Source organism: Coccinella septempunctata, chromosome 2, assembly GCF_907165205.1.
Source record: "Coccinella septempunctata chromosome 2, icCocSept1.1, whole genome shotgun sequence".
In the NCBI taxonomy this organism is placed as follows: Eukaryota; Metazoa; Arthropoda; class Insecta; order Coleoptera; family Coccinellidae; genus Coccinella; species Coccinella septempunctata.
The window spans coordinates 1,118,761-1,135,318 of NC_058190.1; the positions used below are offsets into that span (position 1 = coordinate 1,118,761).

The window sequence follows — 16,558 nt, forward strand, 5'->3', positions numbered from 1 at the left end:
AAGAACTTCAGTATCAGGCTTCCAGGGTGGCATAGCTGATTATGTGAAGAAAACTTAAAATGGCTACATCTTTTTATCTATCTAGGCCGAATCGGAAAAAAATGGTACAAAAAGCGTTTCTTTTGACCTCAAAAATCAACTGTTAAAATATATTATATTTAAAAGTCAAAGACTAATGCGATATAGATACTCACTTGTATAATTCTGCCAAATCGTTTTGATTATAATGCCTGTCGATCTGTTGCTCGTCGATTACCCTCTTCGAGATGGCCTGTTTGGTTACTTGCCGTTCGTATATCTTCATTTCCATCGTGCCGTAGATTACAAACCTGTAGACGTAGGTAGGCTTCAACTGTCCGAACCTGTACACCCGGTATATACTCTGTATGTCACTGGAGGGATTCCACGAGACGTCGAACAGTATCACTCTGTTCGCAGCCACTAGATTGATACCCAATCCACCGGCTCTAGTGGACAGCAGAAACAACCTGTAATGTTTCGCAGAAATGATTTTTCAGTACACAAAATTAATCGGCATACAGGTTGGTTCTCCGCGACTGAAGAGCTGGACATAATTTTGTGCTGAAAATTTTCATGCTAGGATTTTCAATAATGAACTTTCTTCCTGAAATATTTCCAGACCTCGGCAACTTCCGGTTATACCGGAAACAATCTACTCTCATATTTCAAATGGCACATTCAATATATCTCCACATCGTGAGATATACAGATTTTTTTATATTTAACATATAATCAGTTCCTAACAATACCACGAACCACATGCGGCATCGTAGCCAATTGTTTTCTCAAAAAACTGCTGATACCCCAATAACCCTGTTCACTGAAATTGCATAGACAGCAAATAATCATTCACTTAAGATCTATGCTTTATGCATGGGCTCCTGAACGGGAGCCTAGACTGTCCTGAGCTTTTAAGTAGGGTTGTTAAAATGGAGAGATGCCCCCTCCAACCTTGCTCTTGCCCAAGCTCCTGATCAGTTCCGGACGGCAACGTATAGTAACCTAATTGTATGGTGCTGGGACAACCGGTAATTGACCGACCCAGAAGCCCCACTCTGGAGTTAAATTTTGGTGCTAACTAGTTCTACGCAAAAAGTTATGTACTCTGTCTTCTCAAAATTATTAATTACTCCATGATTTCATTATGTATTTTCTTTTTTTGCTGTTTGTGGAGGTGTGATTGATTGTTTTTTAATTTCTGTTCTTTAAACTTTGTTAAAACATTAGGAGCCTTTTAACTTTTTCACGATAATATTTCGAGTGTATTACTGTTTAATTTTTTAGATTACTGTATGTATATTAGGGTTACCCTATTTGAGAAATAAAGTTATTATTATTATTATGTATTGAATGTGTCTACGTGAGAGTGTAAAAAGTATCTACAAACAAATCCTCCCTAGTACTTCTTAATTTATAGTTCGACTCGATTCACTGCATTTATGTGCCTCCTCATAAATATACAGGGTGTATTTAAAGGTGAGGCTTTTTTCGACAGAAGGCAGAACTGGTCAAAATGAAGCGTTTCACCAAAAATCGCCTATACAAAACTTTCAGAATGATAAAGTTGAAAAAAAAATTGAAAATGATTACTGAAGTAGATCCTAATACAACCCAAGACCGTTTGTTAGCTGAATTATCGCAAAGCAGTGGGAAAAAACTTATCTCCTAATTCGACCATGTGGTTTCGTTTAGGACAAAGACTCGTTCGATATTTATGGTAGTGGTAATGAAAATGGAAACTTAGGATTGTCGAATTGTTCTCATTATTTTTTAGTTACTAACACGATTTTTAGAAATGGCTCATTTCGATACCAACTGACAGAAGAGACTGACAAGTGTAAAAAAAATAGAATAAATAGACTTTAACATCTCACCAATAAAATTCGTCTAAATTTTTCACGAATTTTTTCTAAAGATTATCACAATCTTCGTAAAAATGGGATGAAATGGGGAAATATAGCACTATTTCAACATAACTCACATAAGCACTTTCAAGAAACTGCCTCGATTTTCTACATTTTTTTGGTTAAACGACCTATTTCTGTTAAAAAAAACCTCACCTTTGAAAACACTTCGTATATTTTATTATATTTTATAATTCAAATAGATTTCTCACATGGAAATGGATAATGATGATACTGAATACTGATTTATTGTCTTTTCATGTCCATCATTCAACTAATTTCAATCAGTTATTTCATTTATGTGCTCAACTCTGTTAGTAACCTCTCACATATTACTAATCACTGATATCGAGTTTCAGATGAATGAAACCTCATGTTTCCAGGGTGGACCCTGGATTTAGTTGATTTCCTCAGAACAAGATGTGAACTTCTCTGATATGGTTCTCTCTCCTCCTGGTTTCACCCTGGAAGGTCTGTTCTGGTAATCGTGTACTCTCTCAGTTGGCATGATCTCCTCCTTATAATTTTTTATTCTCATATTCATTCATCTTGTACGATATACAGATTAGATCTCAAACCTTCTGCACTTCTCGAAACCAACGATTAGTGGTTTCCCTCATTCAGTACTTTCATTTTGTAACTCTCATAATTTATCAATGGTATCCCCCATTTTTTTGATGGACGTTCTAACCGTGCTTACTTAAAAATTGTGTTTTGATATTGTCGATAATTCATCAACAAATCATGAATAGTCAAAATTATTCATGAAAACATTGAATCCGAGTTTCTTCCGTGGTTTCCGGAAGTCACAGAATAATCAAGTATGTAGTTCAAAATGGCTCTTATTTCAAGTTTTTTTTGAATAACCCTCGTTTATTAACCCCCGTTCTTTTTTCGAGTCGAATCGATTGAAACCTTGTATATTGAAAAATTGAGGAGTAAAAATTTTTTAGAAGAAAACTTCTCCACAAAAAATACAAGGTGAGTCTTTGACTCGTACAAATATTTCAATAGTATATTCTTTAGTTCGAAAGAAACACTTTTTTCTTCCATCATTTTTTTTCGAATCGACTTGGTTGAAAAAAATATTATTCTTAGTTCTATCTCACAAACAGTTTTATCGAATGAAATGAATTTCGGAATATAGTTTCTTATTTATTTGATAAATCTTTTTCGAAGACAAGATATCATCCATGTCTTCCAGTTTTTTCATCTTGACCATTACGTATCATAAATATATGAAAAATTCAAAGAAGACAACTCTTGAAATTAATTTGGACGCAATTTAATGAATATTCGAATTTTTTGTAGAATAAAAGTATTCATATTTTCTCGTATAACGCCTCGTTTTCGAATAATTTGATGTTCCAAAATTGAAAAGTATCTGTGGTAGAATTGAGAGCTTTGGCTGAACACAACTCTGCTTAAAAGATCCACAAATGTGTAGTGTCACAGATTCAGTTAGTTATTGTGAAGGTAATTTTATTTTTCAAGGGGTGGCCCAGCTCATTATGAAAACTTAAAATGGCTGTATCTTTTTATCAGGACCGAATGGGTAAACATGGTATAGGAAAAAAGTGTTCGTTTTGACCTCAAGAATCTACTGTTGAAATATTTGTACGAGTCAAAGACTCACCACGTATATGTATTTTTATTACAAAAGAATTCCAATAATTCATAAACCTCTGAGTTTTCCCCCAAGGTATGGAATAATGTTGAAATTGCCATCAAATCAGCTATCTAACGATGCACATTGGGTGTGCCATTTGAAATAAGAAAGTTGTAGAATGTTTCGGGTATAACCGGTAGTTGCAGATATCTGGACATATTTTAGAGAGGAGGTTCATTTCGAAAAGATGGTGTCAGTTGAAACATCGCCAAGAGCGATCGGTTGTAGCGAGTTCGATGAAATTTTGAGATTTATTACAAGAAGAGACGTTTTTTTGGAATATGTCTCGCATTTAGACTATGATTAGTTTTCTGAGAGATACGCGTGTCGAAAGTCGACTTTCCCAAAAATATAGATCTACGATGATAAATTTGAATTGATTTACCTGGCTCTAGAGTTACTTTCTTTATTGAAGCTATCGCACCATTCGGACCTCAAGCCGCAATTGGTGGAACCATCCAGTCGGAAGTAGTCCAAACCGGGGGACCAACTGCCGGTATATCCGCAGGTTTTTTCTTCCGCGTCGCCGTTCTGAGTTGCCTCGTCCACTTTCCCCAGGAAATACTCTATGAGATTCAGAGCGTACAGGGACTGAGAAAACACCAGGCTGGAAGAAAACAAATATAATCGGTTTGACATATTTCCACAACTATACAAGTTGTCAATTCAGAAAAAAGTGCACCACATTTTGCATTTTTTCTGATTTTCCATTGGAGCCGAATTATTAAAGGTGGTACTTTTTTAAAATGATAAATTGTATATTTCTAGAAATTCCTTGTAATTAATTCATTAATACAGAATGTGCTGTTTCCTGAGTTACTTAGAATAGATAAGGCGACCTTTAAACATTGACTCAGTTGCAAGAAGTCCATTCAGCAGTGGGATACTGTGACGTGTAGAATTACTTATATAGCTCAAAATCTATACGACTGGCATTCTGTGCACAGTCATTCTTGCATTTGGGCGACGAACGAGGCGATAGCTGCAGACGTATCGCTTGATGTCAAAAATCCCAAAATCGATGTATTGCTTCTCTTGTTATTGTTGCTCCAATTCTCAGTATTCTATTTTATGTGCTAATTTTATAAAAAAATGTCAATATTCATCAGTTGAACTCTACAAATGAAAATTCACTTTCAGGTAGTTCTTATATTTTATATTATTTATCAATGATAGAAAAGATATTGCGTGGAGCAAGTTTGAATCAAATTACTTCGATCACTTGTAACATTTTCATGGTGACTTCTTTTACTGCCCTCGGAGCATTAAACTGAGGTATTGAGATATCAAATTTTCTCCCAACACTTTGTTAACTTCCAGCTTCCAATTCCAAAAATTTAAGTACAGCAAAAATTTCATTGTGGCATGAATGGCAACTTGGTTTCTGGAGTTTTTCATACGGGGTGAAATTCCGTTCACCAATACATATTGAACCATATTAGAATAAATTTTTCCATCTTGATGGAAAAGTAATAACTGGCTTGACGCATTGAATGTCTTGTCATATTTAAGAACTTTAAATCTTCCGATCTTTCTTCGTTCTCAGGTATTCCTACATTGACTGGGATGATATGAAACACTCCGATTAATAATGACAACTGCACCTGAACCGAGTCAAATTGAAATATTGTGCGCCAAATATCAATATGGCAATTATACAACAATACAACACAAAATTCACTAGAATTCAACTAATGTTTTTAGTATAGATAGTAAAAACGCCGAAATTACCCGAACAGTAAGCGATACGTCCACAGAATGCTTAAGCTGGCGATTACCGCTTCCAAACGTAGAAATCGACCATAGAAAGCGACATGAGGAATTATTCATAAACTTTTTAGGGTTTTCACTCCCAATCTCTGAAACAAAATCAACGTCCAGACCTCTAGAAATAAGAAAACGCGAACATAAAAATAATATTAAAAATAGAGAAATTAATCGATCACAAATCGCAGATCACATTTGTTCTAATACGGGAGACCACATGATGGATTGGGACAACACTAAAATTTTAATGACAGAACCAGACCATTTTAAACGAAAAATTAAAGAGTCTACGTGTATTCTATTAGATCAAGATAATAATTTGGCACATTGTTCGGTAGGAGTGGATCGTATTTGGATCAATTTGCTAAAGAAGGAACTGTCATCCGGTAATTTCAAAATTAAATGAATCAACGTTTCTGTGCAGTCTCTGTTTCTGTGTATTGACAATTAATGTCAGACAAAAAGCGACAATTCAGAAGATTTTCAAAAGTAGATTTTTTCGTCTGATGAAGGAGTCTGATATAGACTCCGAAACGTTACAAAGAATTATAATTTCAACGTTATTTATTTTGAGTTCATTGTCAGGCAACAATTTTTTCTAGTTAATTTGCTCCTGACAAATTAGTGCAAGAATTTACGCAGGAGCAAATCGTTGATTTCATTTTTAATTGATTTTGTTTCAGAGATTGGGAGTGAAAACCCTAAAAAGTTTATTTAGAGATGCAAAATCCTCCCAAAATAAATTTCAATCGATATATGAGGAATTCTACATGTCACAGAATCCCACTGCAGATTTGGAGCCCCATCAATATTTAAAACTGTCATTCTTGAAGTAAAAAATGGAGAGGATTAACACTTTGATGGAGTATCAAACTTCAACGGACTTTCCTGCAACTGGACGATGATAACCTTCCGAAACCAAATCGAATTTTTTTTTTTACTATAAATCGACTTACACCTTATCCCCGATCTGCTCGCATTCCTTCAATATCTCGAAAAGAAGCAACAGCTTCGAACCGTGCGCTATGTTATCCAACTCCTCACCGTCGCAATACTGCTGCCACCATTCCTTCTCGGCCACCACCTCCTCTTCGGTGTCCGATTTGTCTGAAAGAGATCTGAATTTATTCGACGGATACGAAATTAGTTGTGTGACAGCGACCGACGAACTTACAATCCGGGTTGTTCTTTTGGGCCCTCGTGATCCTCTTGGTTGTGCGTTTGTTTTTCTTCACGTTCGAACTGGAGTCCGAACCAGACGACTCCGAAGAGGTCGACGTCGATCCATCGTCGTCGATGAAGTCTTTCAACGATCCCACCGATTCCTCGTCGTCGCTCTTCAAAGAAAAAACTTTTACGAATACTCATAAAAAAACACCAAAGAGGAAAATTTACATCTTTTTTCAGGGTTAACATTTTTATACCGGAGTTTTCACTATAAATTGACTCCCTTTAACTCAGTTACAAAAAGAGATAAATATTTTATAAAAATTTTTTTACGGGGTATCTCAAATTGCTTGATTTGGGCTGTTTCTGATACTTTTATACTAGATAGGTAAAAACGTTGAAAGGAGTTCTGGGCTCTATTTTCGTGAAAAGATCATAACCGAAAACCGTTTCACGATATCTTCATTTGTCTTGAATATACAGGGTGTTTTCAAAGGTGATGCATTTTTTTTTTTGACAGATAGATTGAACTCATCAACATAAGTCGTTTAACCGAAAATTGTCTATATAAAATATCCAAGATGGCTGAGATACAACCCCCAAAGTTCAACAAAATTTCATTGAAGAATTTCAAGTACGGGACTGTGGTGAGTGACTCCAGCATCGCAAAAACGAAACAAAACAGTGACATATGGCTGGATAATGAATGGTTCAGTACCAAGTTCATCGGATTAGATGCATCAGGTCACTTTTGAGAGAATCATATGTAATTGTTGTATCGTGCAATTTAGGTTGAAAAAATGTAGATAATCGAGGCAGTTTCTTGAAAGTGCTTATGTTAGTTACGTTGAAGAAGTGCTATAATGTTTCCCCATTTCATCCCATTTTTACGACGATTGTTGGAATGTTCGAACAAGAAGATTGTGATACCCATTGTGAAAAATTTCGTGAATTATTTAGACCAATTTTATTGGTGAGATTTTGAAGTATTATTCCATTTTTTACACTTGTGTCCTGAGTCTCTTCTGTCAGTAGGTATCGAAATGAGCCATTTCATAAAATCGTGTAAGTTACTGAAAAATAATGAGAGAAATTCGGCAATCCTGAGTTTCCATTTTCATAACCACGTAAATATCGAACAAGCCAATATCCTAAACGAAACCACATGGTCGAATAAGGAGATAAGTTTTTTTTCCCACTGTTTTGCGATAATTCAGCTAACAAACGGTCGAGGGTCGTATTAGGACCTATTTCAGTAATCATTTCCAATTTTTCTTTCAACTTTGTCATTTTGATAGTTTTGTATAGGTGATTTTTGGAGAAACGCTTTATTTTGACCAGTTCTACCTTCTATTAAAAAAAAGCCTCACTTTTAAACACACCCGTATATCCAAATTTCAATATTTAAAAAGTATTATTATTTTTTATTAATTAGATTTAAATGACATGGCGTTTTGAAAAAAGTAATAATTGAATGCAAGTGTGAAAGAATTCATGGCATACCATTGAAAAAACAAACATAATTATGAATTTTTCTGATTTTTGAAGTTGAAATTTATTAAAGATTAGGTTGTGATACATCAATTCAGAAAAAAAATTGCAAAAATTTGACGTAAAAATATACAGGGTGTTTCATTGAAAAAAACGAGTTTGTGTCCTAAAAAAAATTAATTACGCCACTGACTTCTCTCTCTTCTCACTGAACAGTGAATTCTACCAAAAGTGAGTATGTAACGGTAAAGAATTCACGGCGCATGAATTCACTAGTAAATTCTCGGCTGTTGCAAACGGGCATTATGCAGGGCCTGAGAAATATAATCATTTCCAAAAGTGAATATTTTCGCCCTGTATTTCAGGAACATCAGTAGTTGGAATATTTCTTTTCGTGGCTTTGAAAGTTTTATAAAAAAGTGATACAGGCTCGTGAAAACCTCTTGTCTCTATCTTCAATAATAGCTGAGATATAGTGTAGTCTCAACCAAAATAGGACATAGTGTACAGGGTGGGCAAAATTCAATGGCATTGAATGACAGTTCTGTAACCGTAAGAGCTAGGGAAAAATGGATGTCACGTTTCCAGCTCGATTCTCAAAAGATTGTTAATGGTCAAAACCGCATCCTTCTTTCTTTTGTTTTCAAGTTATAAGGGAAAACTTATTTTTCGGTTCTTAGTACTGGTGCCTCTATTTCGTAAAGTATAAGTGATATCGAAAAACAAATGTTATATTCTACAGTCACTTTTTCATGTAGAATGCAGTGGCGTAGTCAAAGATTTTTTCCAGTCCGCCACTTCATTGATATAGTGGTAACTTTCATTTCATATTCCAGTCCCATATTTTTTTTTTCTGATTCAGAATATATAACGTACGTTGTGTCTCTGACTGTTCTTCATAAGGTGCATTTACACCAAACGAGCATTGTTTTCGAACGTTTCAAAACGTTTTGAAATGTTTTCAAACGTTCGAAAACTCAGAATGGGAGGTGTTCCCACAGCCCGCGCCTGTCCGAACGAGCAGTTGTTCTTGATAATTCAACGAGGTCTCTCTAAAGTCCACCGACATGGAGCCCTCATTATCTAAAATTGCAATTTCTACTGAATCTATAGTACTCAGAGTCTCTGATAGTAATAATCTCTCAAATGAAAAAACTACGCCAAAGGAGGAGACGAACAACCTGGGTGAATTCTTTTCTTAAAGGAAGAAATTTTACCCAGCTGCTAGATGACTTGAGAGCGGACGAAACTGAACTTTTTAGAAATTTCAGCCGCATGTCATTATCGGACAAAATTGAAGAAAAAGTGTCAAGAAAGACACCAATCATCGAGTGAGCATTCCAGCGTCGGTTAGACTGGCACTAACGATTTTTGGCTGCGGTAGGGTGACCAGACGTCCGTCATTGTGACGGACAGTCCGTCAATCGTCCAAGAAGTCCGTCACTGGAAAACGTCCGTCAAAATCTTAAATTTAATTCAGTATTTTTCCCAAGATTATTTGAGATGGATATTAAAAAAAGAAAGTGCAAATTTATGGAAGATCTTTCGAAAGAATTTCCATTTTTTAAAACACAAAACTTGATTCTGAAGTCCAATGTACGAAGTGTTTGAGCCAATTCAGATTGCATTTGGAGGAAGAAGAGATAATGTACGGCATGTTTCAAGTTACGAACATAAAAAAAAATTTAATGCAGCAGCGTCTTCCTCCCTCACAAAATATTTGAGACATTCAAATTTTGGGGATGAAGAAGCTTCTCTAGAAACGCCTGAAGCCCTCTTCTCATTCCACAGTGTAATGCACAACCATTATATTGATATTATTAAATTTTCGTTTTTGTGTTGTAATAGACTTTTATTATTTCTCTATTTTCAATAAATAAATTTTTTTTATCGCCATACGTTGTAGGAAACTGAGTAGCTGGAATCATATAGAGGGGGAGTCTTATAGACTCGTACAAATATTTCACAGTAGAATCTTGAGGTCAAAAGAAACACTTTTTTCCTATAACGTTTTTTCCGAATCGGCTCGGTTTAAAAGATACAGTTTGTTGAAAAATATTAAAAAAATGTTATTTCTAGTTCTCACTAACGGCTTTATCGAATGAAATGAATTCGGGAATATAGTTTTCGAGTAATTTGAAGTTCAAAAATAAAAGATATCTGTGAAATTCGAAAAATTGGGTAATTTTGACCTAATGCAACTCTTTTTGAAAGATCCACAGACGTCACAGATTCATTTAGTTATTTTGAAGGTAATTTGTTTTTCCAGGGGTGACACAGCTCATTATAAAAACTTAAAATGGCTATATCTTCTTATCAGGGCTGAATCGGAAAAAATGGTACAAGAACAAATTTTTTCTTTTGATCTCAAGAATCTATATTGTTGAAATATTTTTATGATTCAAAGACTCGCCCTGTATATATAAATCAGGTCCGTCCGTCATTGAACATTGGATAATCTGGTCAGCCTAGGCTACGGGAGATTCTTATGGAAGTGTCATGTACCTTTACCTAATCTCAAAACCATCAATATCGAAAATTATTACCGTCTGTCTGTGAAGCCATCGTAAATGGACTCCATTTCAAATGGATTGATCAATTATGAAATCACGATTCAAGAGATCTAACCAAAATTCAAAATAAATTAAATACCAAGACCCAATAACTTATCACGGTCCACCGGTGATTTCGATGATATGACGCCAGATGTGCAAGGAAATCCGAATCCCTTTGATGATTCGTCGGTTTACCGACATGAGACGGAACGGGATCCAGCATTTTAAAACGTTTTGAAACAGGCTTCGTAAACTTTATTCGGCGTCGATGAGTGTTTACACCGCCTGTGCATATTGCGTGCATTGTTCGCAAACAGTGCCTTATAATGAAACGTTACTTTACCGGCATGTGGCGAAATGAGCTCGAGCTCTATGAAACGTTCTAAAACAGGGTTTGCGAACTCTGTTCGGCGCCGATGACTGTTTACACCGCCCGTACTACTGTTTGCAAACAGTGTTCGCGAATAATGCTCGTTTGGTATAAATGCGCCTATATAAAAAAACTCAAAAACTAGTTCGGTCTAGTTGGCAGGTCATTTCATTGATAAATATGATAATGAACTTTTTGCTCCCAAATTGTATCAGGTCATTGAATGACACAGGCTTTGCCTTTAGTGGATTTCCTTAGGTTTATTATTCAGATATTAAAATTGTAACAACCTTGTAGATTTCAATAAGAATAAACCTCATTATTACTACTAATATGAGAGACTTTGAAGATCACTCTCATTCCGGATATTTGAAAGGATGAAAAATGTTCCAATATGGAATGAATCACTTTCAGGAAATTTCATAAACCTGGATTCAACTGAATATGTTCCGAAACCTCTTCAACTAGTAGATAATTTAAATACCAGTACCACAGCCTTTTCAAACACTTTCACAAATAAGGCTGTGCCACTACTAGTAGAGTTCAATTGGTGAATATGAAGTAATCATGGAAATTCTCATAATTTCCTATAAGGATAAATTCAGATGCATACCACCCGACGATATGAATATCGACAAGTGTTACGATCTGAATTGAGCTAATTGAATTGAATTAGGGAAAATATGGGACATATGCTATTGTCTTCGTCTTGGTTTCTATCTGGAGGGGATTGAATCGGACACCGTTTCATGTTGGGTGGCGCTCTAGGTAAATATTACCCAGTAGAACACGCCAACATAGAATAAAGTTCCATCAATTCCAAACGTTCTCCACCGTGGAAAAATGCTATGTTGCTCTGATGAGGCCAAATGAGGCCGAAACCATGGTCAGCATCTGCTTTTCTTCGGTGGAGCGTACTCCATTTGGGGCCTTGACGATGGCAAATTGGCTAGTTCAATTCAGATCGTAACACTTGTTGATATTCATATTGTCGGGTGGTATGCATCTGAATTTATCCTTATTATTTTATTCATTGCCGTTTAGGCGTTATCACTCTTCATTATAATCTTTAAAAATCTCTCTTTAAAATCTCTCATAACCTGACACAACATAAAAGCATAAAGTTAATTATCATATTATCAATGAAAATGACCTGCCAACTTGAACGAACTAGTTTTTAAGTTTTTTTATTGGAAGATCTTTGACTACGCCACTGCATTATATAAAAAAAGTGTCTGCATTTTCAACGGTCGCTATGGCTACGCCAGCCAAAAATTCAACAGTGAATCAAAAAGCAGGAAAAAGTATTGATTTTTTTCTTACGTTATATTTATATGTGAATAGCGACATATGATACATTTTTAAAATCAGCAAAAAATTTGCAGCAAGATGGAAGAACTTTCAACTATAGTTGAAAAATCAGAAAGCCCTGTCGTATCTCAAGAATCACCGAATCAAAAAATTTAGTAATATCATATTCGAATTCCTCATAAAAATAGTGCCTGTAGAATGTAACAACAGATTTCGAAATCGAGTTCAAATAAGCAAGTTATTCAGCTTCATTGAAAATGACAATTTCTCAATTTTCGTTCTCAACTCAAAATCTCTGACCGTTAGGCTGGATCTGTTTTCAGTTTTGGAATAGTCAGGAAAAAAGAGCTCGAGAATGTGTCATCTGTTTTCTTCTAGCTGCCATAGTTCTCGAGATCCCTTCAGTAGACAACGAATATTGCCCACCCCCTATACAGTGTAGATTCTCACCCGATACTTCTGCTGGTCGTCGTTGCTCTTGTCCAAGAGCACCCGCGGATGTATGCATATCCTCGACAACGCCTGGAAATCCTTGAACAGGAACGACGCCCTGCTGGTACCGTCGTCGCTCGCCTGCCTCGCGAAATGCTCCATGTAATGCTTGTACAGCTTCTTCTGCGCCTCCGTCAGCGTCAGGAACAGCACGAACTCGAACTTGGGCGGCAGATAGGGCGCCAGCACCGAATAGTCACGGCGCTGCACGATGCCGTCCAGCAGCTTGTGCAGCACGTGCGACCTGCGCCTCATCAGGTTGATGTCGTACTGCGTCGAGTCGGTGTACTGGCCGTTCGTGATCGGGTTCACGAAACGGTTCAGGTACTCCCGGTACGTGCCCAGTAGGTTCGGCTTGACGAACTGCACCATGCAGTAGTACTCTTTGAGGTTGTTCTGCAGGGGCGTACCGGTTAGGACGATCCTCCTGCGCGTCCTGATCCTGTTCATCGCAACGGACAGGCTGGTTTTCTCGTTTTTGAGCAGGTGGCCCTCGTCGCAGATCACTATGTCGGGTCCTGTTCGAAGAGAATAAGATTAAAGCAAAGATTATAGAGTTAGACCCGTTAGCACCAAACACAATTAGGCCCTTCATAAACTTTTTAGGGTTTTCACTCCCAATCTCTGAAACAAAATCTGTGTGTTAACAATTAATGTCAGACAAAAAGCGACAATTCAGAAGATTCTCAAAAGTAGATTTTTCCGTCTGATGAAGGAGTCTGATATAGACTCCGAAACGTTACGAAGAATTATAATTTCAACGTTATTTATTTTGAGTTCATTGTCAGGCAACAATTTTTTTAGTTAATTTGCTCCTGACAAATTAGTGCAAGAATTTACGCAGGAGCAAATCGTTGATTTCATTTTTAATTGATTTTGTTTCAGAGATTGGGAGTGAAAACCCTAAAAAGTTTATGAAGAGATGCAAAATCCTCCCAAAATAAATTTCAATCGACACAATTAGGCCCGTTTGCACCAATCCCCCTTAAAAGTACTCAACTAAGCGTCGTTTAAAGTTAATGGACGCTTAATTTTATTCCCAGTTGCACGACTATGGCTCAACAGAATCTTGAGTAAGGGACCTTTAAGTTTCTATATCTAGTGATATTTCAGTTTTTTATTTTGGTGCAATCTCATCCTAGTCCAATAAAGCCATTTCATTGGTTGGACGGTTGCCGATGATCGTTGTCATTTCATTAACCTAACCTTACTGTCTTGTCAGTCAGTTTCGAGTAAATTATTATATTATTATCAAAGAGTAACAACTTTTTCTTGTTGAAATAGCATTATTATTGATAATGATTGTCGAATAAAAGGTACCTGAGTTTATATAAGTACAATACTTTCCTTGTGAGGTCTTGTGTGAATTTGTTTCATTACTGTTGAAGAGGAACATGAAGAAAATGTTCTTATTGTCCTTGTTAGTACGAATACGATGAATGATTGCCAAGCAAATGGTGGTAATCTACAAAGGGCACTCAACTTCTTAACAGAAGAAAAGAGTTTGTTGCTAACTATAGTATGATTTGTGACACCAAATTGAAAATTGAAAGACTGATGGCATAACAACAAAGGCAAAAAAAATTGCTTGATATTCAATAATCAATTTATTCAAGTTTCAAAATCCATCAAAAATGGAAAGTTCTGCAGCCAGTTCAACAAATTATTCTAGCTTAGAATCCCGCCCTCAAATATTTAAGTGGTCATTACAGGAGCGCTTAAGATTAAGGTTAGCTTTAGCCATTTAAATATCACTTAACAGTTGGTGCAACGTAATTTAAGTTAAGAGTTCATTTAAAGGGACACTTAACACTAAGTATGTTTGGTGCAAACGGGTCTTAATGTTAAGTGTTCCTCAAAATGAACCCTCGACTTAAACTACGTTGTACCAGCTGTCAACTGACAATTAAAAGGCTAAAGCTAACCTTAAATTTAAGTGCTCCTGTAATGATTACTTAAATATTTCAGGGCGGGATTCTAACCTAAAATAATTTGTTGAAGTGGCTGAAGGACTTCCTATTTTTGATGGATTTTGAAAATTGAATGAATTCATTATTGAATATCAAGCCTTTTCTTTTGCGTTTATTGTAATGCCATCAGTCTTTTAATTTTCCATTTTGTGTCACAAATCATACTATAGTTAGCAACAAACTCTTTTCTTTTGTTGAGAAGTTGAGTGCCCTTTGTCTTTGTAAATTATCACCACTTGCTTGGCCATCATTCATCATATTCGTACTAACAAGGACAATAAAGACATTTTCTTCACGTTCCTCTTCAACATTAGTGAAACAAATTCACACAAGACCTTACAAAGAAAGTGTTGTACAGGGTCGTGACACTCTCTTACCCCCACTCCAAATCGCATATTTAGTTCTAATCGCATCGATAAGATGACTCTGTAGACGCAAATATTACAATGTTTGATCTATAGATGACTCTGTTGATCGTTTAAACCCTTGGAACATAGATATTTATGTTCTAATAACAGAATTACAGATAACAGAATCATAAATAAAAATGAAATTAATTTGTCAAATATCAATGTCACTGTTGTCTTCAATGGATATGTACAAATTCGAATATATTCTTATTGGGCGGAAAATTATCAAAAGATCAGCTGAAAATCTCACCTTCGAAAGAAGAATTTCTTCAGAGAAATCGAGTGATTAGTAAAAGAACACGTGTTGGGACAGTTCAAGATATCTTCCAAAAAATGGTATTGAAAACTTATTGTGTATTTGGATGTGAGGATGTTGTTCGTAAGAGACATCGGTTTCCAAAACTAAGACAGCTCTTTTTAAAAAGTGGGTTGAAATGATCAAGCCAAAATATTACCAAGATTTATCTGTTGAGCAGGTATTATGTATGTGATACTCATTTTAGCTGATTTACCTATTCGAAAATTAGTTTGTTTTCCCAAACCCAAAGATAAAAGATACATATAAGTTATTGTATTTAGTTGACTCAAATAGATGTGAGGAGTTGAAATATAATTACCATTTCAATAAGGGGTATGTAAACAGAAATGTACTGTATTGAATAAACATTAATTTTTCTAATTTCTTACAAACTTATCTCAATGCTTGTTATTTTAATGAACATTGGATTTTTAAGGTTTTGAGTGGATGGAGGAGTTGTATAAATCTGTATCAAACATTCACATAAATCTGCTATTATTGAAAAAGTATTTCCGATATAATTTTTCATTTTAGGTCGTGAGCTCACGGAGGCAACTTATGTAGCAAACCAATCTTCAATAGCCTTATTGGTGATATAGGCGTAAATGTCGAGTTTTATGGGCGATCTCACCAATCAGGTAGAAGACCGATTTGCGACATAGGTTGCTTCCGTGTGATCACGGCATAAAATCAACAATTTTCGCGCTAAATTCGATTTTTTGTATCGATAAGTTGGGTCTCTGTAATTCGTAGTTCAAATCGCACCGTGTAGATGGCGGCGGCCAACAGCGTTTTTCACCATACTAGGGAAGTGTCGTATCTATATGATTCTGTTATCTGTGGTGTTGTACTTTGACAATCCTTATCATTATCAATGATAATGCTAATTCAACAACAAAAAGTTGTTACTCTTTGATAATAATATAATAATTTACTTGGAACTAACTGACAGGACAATAAAGTCAGGTTCATCATCGGCAACCGGTCAACCAATGAAACTGCTTTATTGGAATAGGATGAAGTGTAGCGTTCTACACGGCATTCTTATTTTTAATTCTCCAAAATACCTAATTAACTCCGAAATTTGGTGGTACGCATGTATCGTGTGTGCGTGCATATGGATGTGCGAAGAG

At 35.9% G+C, this 16,558-nt stretch overlaps 1 protein-coding gene across 1 annotated transcript in view; it reads right to left on the bottom strand.

Moving 5' to 3' along the window:
• The window catches only part of LOC123306770 (transcriptional regulator ATRX homolog), a 60,047-nt gene that overhangs the window by 13,946 nt on the left and 29,543 nt on the right, over window positions 1–16,558 (bottom strand). The window contains exons 10-14 of the mRNA XM_044888907.1: window positions 12,706–13,265; window positions 6,536–6,698; window positions 6,318–6,468; window positions 3,980–4,201; window positions 195–488 (exon numbers count right to left, since the gene is read on the bottom strand). Of these exons, the coding sequence (XP_044744842.1) occupies window positions 195–488; window positions 3,980–4,201; window positions 6,318–6,468; window positions 6,536–6,698; window positions 12,706–13,265 (1,390 nt within the window). The remainder of the gene's footprint in view (window positions 1–194; window positions 489–3,979; window positions 4,202–6,317; window positions 6,469–6,535; window positions 6,699–12,705; window positions 13,266–16,558) is intronic.